Source organism: Crassostrea angulata, chromosome 4, assembly GCF_025612915.1.
Source record: "Crassostrea angulata isolate pt1a10 chromosome 4, ASM2561291v2, whole genome shotgun sequence".
NCBI lineage: Eukaryota > Metazoa > Mollusca > Bivalvia > Ostreida > Ostreidae > Magallana > Magallana angulata.
In genome coordinates this window covers 37,079,513-37,090,192 of record NC_069114.1, presented here as the reverse complement: position 1 = coordinate 37,090,192, position 10,680 = coordinate 37,079,513, and the positions used below count along the sequence as shown (strand labels likewise).

General features: G+C 32.7%; 1 protein-coding gene across 1 annotated transcript; it reads right to left on the bottom strand.

Moving 5' to 3' along the window:
• Positions 1 to 8,212: 8,212 nt before the first annotated feature.
• On the bottom strand, positions 8,213 to 9,727 carry LOC128182255 (proton channel OtopLc-like). The gene has a single exon (XM_052850846.1). The coding sequence runs from the start codon at positions 9,725 to 9,727 to the stop codon at positions 8,213 to 8,215; it is 1,515 nt and encodes a 504-aa protein (XP_052706806.1).
• Positions 9,728 to 10,680: the final 953 nt, after the last annotated feature.

Sequence of the window (10,680 nt, the reverse complement as noted above, 5' to 3'; positions counted from 1 at the left end):
GACTCTACTCAGACTTTGGGATTAAGAAGTTAGTTCTCTTGTCAGTAACAGCCATCCATACTACCAATAATAAGCTACCAATAAAATTATGGACTATTTATGTTACCTTTTAAAAGTGATAAAAACGTATCATTTCAATCCATCTCAGATCAATGTCATGTCTATTATTAGGCTCATCACTCACATCAGCTCTATGTTATTCATGCTCTACGGTTTATGTATTCCATAAACCTGAACACGCTTGTAGTGTATCAATCAAAGAAATGTTTAGAAACGTGTTTTGAAGAAAAAAATATCGCCAGTGCACTATTGGGGAACGTAATGAAACACAAAGCAAAACGGATTGAAATCCAGGATCACAAGTATGACTTTAAAGTCACTTAAAAACGTTCCACTAAATTATATTTTCATGACGTCGCACATACCTATACGTTGACAACTTGGACTATGAAAAATAGAATTAATTTTTTGAGAAAATGTAGATGATGACAACGCGTTAATATTAACTTGAATGCTTCATTACTTTTTAGCTCACCTGAGCTGAAAGCTGGATTTCTGATCACATTTTGTCCGTCGTCCGTCTGTCTGTCCGTCCGTCCGTCCGTCTGTAAACTTTTACATTTTGAACTTCTTCTCTAAAACCGCTTATCCAATTTCAACCAAATTTGGCATAAAGCATCCTTATGGGAGGGCGAATATAAATTGCAGAAATAAAAGTCCGATCTGTATTCAAAGCGGAGAAAACCTTGAAACTGTAGAAAAAGAGGGGTGCATTTTAAAAAATTTTCTTCTCAAGAACTACTGATTCCAATTCAACGTAGTTTAGCATAAATTATCCTTATGGGAAGGAAAATATAAATTGCAAGAAATTTAAATTAATTCTGTTTCAAATCTGAGTTATTACGAAAATAATAATAAAGGAAAGGCGTGTTTCAGCTTCGGGTTCGGCATCCGGTAAAATGGGTAGGCAAGACTTGGCCTGGGCAAAACAAAAGATTGGCAGTTATTAATCTGCCAATCTCATTAAATTTCAGGATATTTGATGGACCAGTATATTTGTATTCGCTGTAAATATTGCTGCAAAATAATGCGTATTTGAAATTGACGATTGCCGATCTGCCCCGGCTTTTATTTTGCCAGGGCCCAGGTTTGCATACCCATTTTACCAAGACTCGTATTCCATACTTCTAAAACGAGGTTCTTTGTTTATAGCAGCCATGACATTATACGAACAAGTATTCCTTTGAAAGGAATGATCGGCAATAACGATATACTGATAGCTAGAAGCAATCAACATGATCAGTTTGATGTAAAATAATGAAAAAAGTACTGTATTTTTACAAAATGTTGAATATTTTGAATATGTACACCAAAATTTCATCATTATAAACCGTCAACAAATTTAACGTTCGTAAACTCCTTGTCTAGTTTTATATTTTTAACGTAATTATTAAATGTTATTGTATCTTCTTCTTCTTCTTCTTCTTCTTCTTCTTCAGAATACTGAGTAGGGCTCTTCAAAGAGCATTAACACGTATACAAAGAAAGAGCTGTATTAAAATAATTTAATGCGACTGAGAAACATCGAATGCCATCATAACTTGCTATTGAAGTCGCATTATAACGTAACCTTGTTTATAAATCAAGCCGTCTTCCTAGCTACTATTATGCAACATCAATAGATCGAGGTCAGTTCATGGAGCATCTTCTTATGATTGAGGTCAGTTCATCGAGGTCAACTGCATTACTGAATGAATTTTTCGATCGAAATTCTTACGCGTGAGACAAAATGTGCATTCTTGAATTAAAAGGTCGAACTGTATTTCATGTATGTTTGCATCTATTAAATGAATTGAAATAAAACTGATAAAAATGTTATATAAATACTAAACCAAACTTCAAGTTTTTATAAGAACTACTTATGCAAGCGGAATGTGTGCGCACGTGGAAGCATTTGCCGGATACCTCATATGGACACAACAGTGATCGGCCGAAGCCGATCACAAAAAGGGTCGATCTGACTATGATGAATTTGCTTGTTATGCAACAGTTCGCGTATGAAGGGAAAATATTTGAAATATGCAAAATATATTGGTGCCGATTTTGTGAAGTAAATTGAGGCTAAATATTTCAATGCGTTGACAGTTTTCACACATGACGTTGGTGTTAGCTTGTTCTGATTTTCGTTTCGTTTTCATTATTTCGTGATTTTTACGTATTAAATCAAACAGCGACTTCGGTAAATCAAACAGTTAACTGTTTACCTGCGCAAATTAAGCAAAATCTGATGTATCAAAAAAGTACTGAAATACAGTTCATTCTATTGGTAATTTGGCATTATCTTAAGCGTAATGGTAGATTAATGCAATAGGTTTTGTTGAGATGCTTGGCATTTTCTCGTATGGAACGCCATGGCTGCCTTATAGCATAATACTATAGATACATTATGTCAAATTATCATTACATTATGTCAAAGTCCATTACGTGGTATGAATATATCTTTACGCTAGGTCAAATCGTTATTACGTGATGTCAAAAGCATGTTAGGTGAAGTAAACATGTCTTTACATGATGTCAATTTTTTACGTTGTGATGTAAAATCATCCTTACGTTATGCCAACATTGTACAACCAAAGGTCAATACATCATGACATTATTTCGACACTGTATTACATGGGGCGAATGTATCCTTACATTATGTCAACATTTTATTACTTGCTTTCAATATATCCTTACATTATATCAACACCGCAGTACGTATCGCGATTCTATCCTTACATTATGTCAACATTTTATTACATGATATCAATGCGTTTTTACATTTTATCAACACCTTAATACATGGTGTTAACTCATCCTTTCATTATGTCAACACTTTATCAATTTATGTCAAAAGTACATTACTTGATACGAAAATGTCTTGACTTTTTGTCTAAACTTTATTACGTGATGTAAATAAGTCTTTACATTAGGCAAATTCTCTATTCCGTGATGTATACGCTCTATTACTTTAAGTCGAAACATCATTCCGTTATACAAACACGAAATCCTTGGTCTTTGTATATTTGTCATGTTTTAAAAACAAAATTTACTATATAGAAACGGTACGCCGATTTACCCAAATGGACCCAGAAAAACCCCAACAGTAGATACTAGTAAGAAGCAGTGATTTAATCATACAAGAATGAAAATATATATAGGCCTATATATAGGTCTTCTGAAAGCTGTAAAAGACTTAGTTGCGGACAATTTAATTTCTCGCGAGTGAATGAACATTTACGTATTTAAACATTGAATTTATAGTTTAGATAGACCTAAGTTATAAGAATAAGACTTAAAATCCAAGTTTTCTCCTGCTCATCGGCCCTTGAATATTTAAAATGAAATGGATATAAAATCTAAAAATATCCCCTTCATTGGTTTTTTTTTTGGGGGGGGGGGGGTTAAAATTTTATTTTTGATTTATACTTTTTTTACTTCAATAATATTCAAATTACGTTCGTTACTACACACTCAGTCATTTAGCAGTCAGGGTTCTTTATCGTTCCAAAGCCTGTACAGGTGCAGCACGTGGACTCAAATCTAAAATTGCATGATGGATACAATCACAGTGTACCATATTCTTTTTATGAATACTAATTTTATGAATATTTAGTATTGGATATCAGTATATTTCACATAAGTGTACGTTAAATTACGCCTAAACGCCCCCCCCCTCTCTCTCTCTCTCTCTCTCTCTCTCTCTCTCTCTCTCTCTCTCTCTCTCTCTCTCTTCTGTAAGGTGTTGTGCGATTAGACGAAGCCGTACGCGATGTAGACTTTTTCTTTTGTCGTGAATAGGTGTGAAAACCCTCAAGGGCATGTCGTTTTCTACCCTGAGTTAGTTAATCACTACATGTATACACAGAAAATGATCGTGACTTAAACTTTATATGTATACACAGGAAACGCATACTGACATAACACGTTATGATTACATGTGCTTTAACGCAGCACCAACTTTATATATGAATGATGATTTTATTATTGAATTGAATAATAGATTTATTAGTTGATTCCCGACATTTGTTCATTTCTCAATTTAAAACAGACACATGTATTGACAGTTTACGGCGCTATGCGTGTCAACTTATAAAATGAGAAGATGAAATTGCTCTGCATTGATACGAGTTCATCTAATGAAAATATTTAATTTTAAGATTGTTATAAAAACAGGATTATCAACTAATAGAAATAATAACTGAAATAAGCACGTCAAATACAAAGATATGTGTTCTTAATTATTTACACATCACAAAATTTAACAGCGTAATAATCATGCTATGTTGTAATTCGAATGTAGTTTCCGATTTCATGAAATTCTATGTCATAAATATAATTTATTAATTTTATAATAATATGGACCACAATTTATTTACAATGCAGCTGTTATGCTTAAATCTGAAGTTGCATATTTGACGTGGATTTACGCGACCCGCATTGCCTGTAATGTACAGAACAGGTAAAGTAACAACAACAAGCAGCAGCAGGAATAACGGTAAATCACACCGTCGCGGTGTCATCACGGTCGCAATCTATACCGCGATCAAAAACCGCGATGGTGTATCGCGGGAACGATAAAAATACCGTGACGGTAACAAGGGCCAATACGGGATCCGCGTTGCCTGTACTGTATGTCGTGGCGCAGACACCCAGTGCATATTTAATTTTCTAAAATTTAGTCTCAAAGTATTTAGTAGTTAAAATAAAGTATTTAGTAGTTGAAAGTAAACGTTGCTATTGCTATCTTAAATTAAGGATACTGACCCTAACTACACATGTAGGTATGGCCGTTCTGCTACAAAATTATTATGCTATGAAAATGATTTTTTTCTTATTGCTGCAGAGGGGGTGGGAATGGTGTTTGTGGAGGGGGTACGCTACGTTCCTCTGAATAAATTTTCTCCTTTTCATCCAAGAGGGCACTTGATAACTTATATGAAATAAAATCTACAAATAAATTACAAGAGATCTTTAACCCCTTTAAAGACCTTCTCCATCTTGATATAGATGTTTTTATGAAACGTTTGTTTTAGGTAATTGTTCAGACAGAGGGTATAAATCAGAAATATGTCATAATAAAAACGCACACAAATAAGAGAGGGGAACTGTATTCGCCGATTTCAGAATTATTATAAAGAAAGGCAAACACTTTTGGTAGAATCGGTACTGTCCCATACATGTAACTTACTAATTCTTAATTAAATGAAATAATTCGACAGCATGAGTGATGGTTTTTGTAAACGGTTAAATGTATGATCATGTTACATATATTTTCGTTGTAAGTATAGAATAGGCGTGAAAATAGGTTGAGAAGGAAATTTACGCTCATTCCGTTCTGTTCCGTTGAATACCAATATCCACAGGGGTAATAATATATTGCGGAACGTAACGGAACCAGAATCTTACAAATAAGTCAAGTACTGCTGACATTGTAATTTCAAAGATGGTATGCTTTGGAATGCGTTTCGTTTGTTTTAAATCTCTAACTAATAGAGAATATTTTTTGCTAGCTTAAACTAGTTAGTAAGTTCTGCCGTGAAAATACTGTAAAATGTTAATATTAGAGTAGTAAGTAATATAATTATGTATATTTTTCTTTAAACAACGAATTTAAACAATAAAATTAAAGATCAATCTTATTTTGAAATGAAATGAATAAAAACAAAATAAATCATTATTTTTAAATTTCAATTTCCCCATTGGATGACCCTTTACTGGTTCCGTTCTGATCCACAAAGTTTCAATAACCCCTGGATACATTTGGGTAAGCTTACCGTTTCCTTGTATATAGAAAGGCCGATGTATCCGTGTTCGCGTAACGAAAAGATGTTTCACCTTAAAGTAATGGAGCATGTACATCATGAAATAGAGAACTGACCTACAGCAAAGACTTATTCACATCACGTTATTAAGTTTAGACATAACGTCATAAACTTATGACATCAAGTTATAAAGGTTTGACATAATAAAACGATATATTTACACCATGTAATAAAGTGTTGATAAAATGTAAAAATGCATTGATATCATGTAATAGAATGTTGACATAATGTAAGGATAGAATCGCGATATGTACTGCGGTGTTGATATAATGTAAGGATATATTGATATCATGTAATAAAATGTTGACATAATGTAAGGATACATTCGCCCCATGTAATACAGTGTCGAAATAATGTCATGATGTATTGACCTTTGGTTGTACAATGTTGGCATAACGTAAGGATGATTTTACATCACAACGTAAAAAATTGACATCATGTTAAGACATGTTTACTTCACCTAACGTGCTTTTGACATCACGTAATAACGATTTGACCTAGCGTAAAGATATATTCACACCACGTAATGGACTTTGACATAATGTAATGGTAATTTGACATAATGTACCTATAGTCTAATGCTATAAGGCAGCCATGGCGTTCCATATTCTCGGGTTTATTCAGTTTAAATAGAGTTTGATATCGCTGACGGAAATATGTAGGTATATACATGTATATATATATGATTCATTTCGAAAAAATAAATTGTGTTCTTTCTTTGTTATAGTGCATGTTTCTTGTGTTTAATTGTTTACAATTTCTATTTACTAATCTTAAAAACTAAACATTAAAAAATTTAAAAAATTGTCAATATTTATTAAGAAAATTTTCAAAGTCTGTTCTTCCAGAAACCAACTTTAACAAGTTAATGTATTTTAAACTTAACCTTTTTTCGTCATTATTACTCCTACTGTACATGTGATCCTTGACTGTGTTTGTGTACATTTGTATAAACTGATTTTGAACCTCAAATACCAGTGAACTGGTCTTGAGTAAATAAAAGAATTGAAAATCTTAGGCCATTTTTTTTTCCATTTAAAATGCTGAATAGGAAATACCAAGTTAAAAATCTTAAGCTGAATGTAATAAACTCATGTGAGCAAAATATGACTCAAACCTAGGCGAACTGTGAGCTCTGTATCTTGCTTATAATTTTACGATTGACGCTGAATTTGGTTGAACATTAAAAATTCTATATGAATTAGAGTATGTTAAATACTTGTACAAACAAAATAAAAGAATGATATTCTGTATATACCTACTCTCTGGGGCCCTTTCTTTATACAATAAATAATGTGAAATCTACATCAATTTTGATAGTTTTTCAGACACGAGTAAATAAAAACGACATCTTTAAAACAGTTTCCATAGTTCTGACACATTTCTGTTGCGGGGATAAAGTAATTATCGCTATTCCTAAGAAAATATCACAGCGGAAAATTATCCTTGTTTGTACGCAAGGTAAATAACAGTCATTTAATTATAATGGAGAAGACAAATAAAATTTTTGAATGTTTTTAATTTGAGGAATTGAGCACATTGAGGTACAATTTTCTTCTTCACATCTATACATGTAGGATTTTTTAAATAAAATACAACAACTATTACATTTTTAAAAAAAATACAATAACTAGTAAGTAGTTGATGAAAACATGTACCTTTATGCTCTCATATATTTTGATCGCTTTACAAAGTGGGGGGGGGGGGGGGCAGAACGAAAATATAGGGAATTGGAAGTTAACAACTTAACAGTGTACCCCTACCAAATGTTTAGTTTTATATCTTGCGTAGGATTTTCTTATTCTGGTAAAAAATAGTATTTTATGAAGGTACAATGTCAAAGATTACGTGTATGCAAAAATAAGTGTAAAATTCGAATACTTGACAATATTTATTTTTTGTTATTCTACCGAGGGACCATATGGCACAATATCTTTTGAATGCCCATTGTTGCTCAGGTGAGCGATGTGGCCCCATGGGCATCTTGTTTCATTTCCGATAAAGTGTCAGGTTATTCAATGTAATGTTTATAAGTGATGCACTCTGCAAATATTGCACGATATATTTATCTTCCTCTTTTTGAAAATTATTGATAAAAAGTTTAACTCATTTTTTAGAAGTTTGTAATAGTATAGGAGGATGTTGTGGATTGATCGAAAAAAAAATATGGGGACTAATTATTTTTATGAATTCATTACTATTATGATTTTAAATCAAACATCATTCATTGCTTATGGAAAATAAAAATACAGCAATCTGGTATTTTGTTTTTATTACATACAGATTAAAATATGAAATAATTGGTATTGATAACAAAGATTACAAATGGATAAACTGAACTCAATAAATCAAACAGAATGTTTAATATTTGTGTTCCGGTAAAGTTCATACATTTCCATTGCTGTTAGAAATCTGTAGAACACGTTAACAGGAAATATGGTGTGTTCAATAGTGTCCCAGTAAACATTTCCATAAAACTCCCTCTGAATTGCTGATGCATCCGTTTCATGTCCCATAACAATACTATCCATCAGCCATCTTATTATATTTATGACAAATATACACAAAAATATACGGTTGGCTCTGAAATATTTTGACTGAACGCGTTTTGGTCGAAAAGATATGTTCTTCATGTGGAGAATAAACTCAGTCTGTATGATAATGACTGATGTTTGAAGAATTTTACTGAAGAGTAATAGGAAACAGAAAATATTTTCTGCTTTCATCAGTCCAGCTATTGCACCAAAAGTTTCGTAAGCAACAGCTCCAGAAGTAATGAATATGAGTGTCATGTTGTATTTGCTAAAAGTTTTATCTTTGATAAAAATATCGGTAAACTGAGATTTAAATTTCCATTTCCCAAAAAGCAGAAGAGCTAATATTTCCAATTCGTATATGGTGCTAATAATTCGAAATGCGTAAACTGAATTCATTGTGTCTAAAAAGGTTAGTGTAAACGCTGTACAAAATGGCAACGAAAATATTATTCCACATGTAAGAGAAGCAGTTGCTGAGAGGCGTCTTGTCAGCATTTCAGATGAGACTAATTCGTCGTTTGTTGCTGTTTCATCGGAAATGTCTTGAATATTTTCCCCTACATTTCTTTGAATCGATTCATTACTAAAGATACCAACCACCATTCTGACAACTATAACAACAGAGAGCAAACTGTATTCAGTCACCATCGGGATAATGTAAGAACTCATGTGATTAAGAACAACGGTAACGCTTGACGAATAATAGCAATCATTCTGATACGTTTCATTCCAATTTGATCTCGAATACGAGGTATTGCTCATTATAGAGTCGAAAAGCAATCTAAACCAACGAAGAAGATGGGCTATAATCATAAGCGATATGCCATAATTCATAAGAGCGGAAGGCTTAAAACTGAATTTTCCATACAAACTTAAAAATCCAAGTTGTCCAACACAGAAGAAAATCTCCGTTAAATGTGTTACAATAGTTATGTAATGTGCGTAAAGAAATGGTTGTTGTCCATCCTTGAGCAAACAGTCAAAATTTGATCCCATATTGAAAGCAGAGTTGAATACATTAGCAAGACCGAACGCCCAAAAGAAGACAAGTTTTATATTTAAGGTGACATCTCTCCGTTTCTTTTCGATTAAAAACTTTCTTGTGTTTCGTCTGACTAGATACCATATGACGAATGTCACGATCATACTTAGAAGAGTCATGATAGCTTCTGTTCCCCATACCACGGGACGGGGCTTGGCGATTGGCTTGGTGGTGGAAAATACAATCATTATGATAATACATATCAAAAAAACACAAGTCGGCGCCACCGCAGAATTAAATAAAAAGAAACGCGAAAAGTTGCCATTCTCTTCTAGACTCGCCATATCTGAAAGTACAATAACTTTTTCCTAGAAAAAGTATCCTTTAATGTATCAAATATTGGGGTTTATTTTTCCAAGAAAACTTTTGAAGCTGAATTTTTAATTCAATGAAATTAGAAAATGTTTAAACAAATATAAGAACATAAAAATGTATGACTTACTTGGCTGCAGTTTGGTTGTAAATACTTTCAAGATTTTTAAAAAAGACTTTTTTTCTTACGTAGATTAGTATTTTTGTGTTTTAACAAGGAAACAGCAAATCCTAATTAATTATTTTGACGATAACATATTTGCCTTTTTATTGACGTACTGAAGTGAAAATTTGCATGCACATTCAACAAACAATTGAATAAGGTAACATTTAAAAATATAAACTATTAAGCCTTAAACGATACTCAAATAAGTCAATGGTCTGGGTACACTGCGCAGACGTATACTTTGAGAATAAAAAAAAATGAAACTACTTCGCAAAAATGCGATAGACCTACAATTAACAATGAATAAAAGAAATTAGGAAAAGTTCAATCTGCCTTTTATCATGACAACTATTGTGCAAGTTTCATTTGTTTCCGAGCTGAAATATATAAAACGTATTACTTTTTTTTTTACCAAGCTCTAGGAATCTGGCGACAATACAGTCAATTTTGACGCCAAGATGACGCAATGGGTAAATGAACAACTTTTAAGACCAATATTCTGCTAAAACAAACACTGAAAATCCGAAAGGGATTTGTAATATGGTTGATTAATTCTTTAACCGGAAGGACAGCAAGGGATCAAAAGTCCGTAACTTCGAAAACAAACTAATGTTAAAGGTAAGCAAGATGGGTAAGTGAACTACGTATTCAATCCAAACTAATTCAGGAAAAATCGGCAATATTGCAATACTCTAACCACACTGATGATCACTTAAAACCAACTGACAAATATATCGCCCAATAGAATAGCAAAATCGT

What these genes read in the sequence shown, in the direction of transcription:
- LOC128182255 (XM_052850846.1), bottom strand. Translation starts at nt 9,727, where the DNA reads ATGGCGAGTCTAGAAGAGAATGGCAACTTTTCGCGTTTCTTTTTATTT.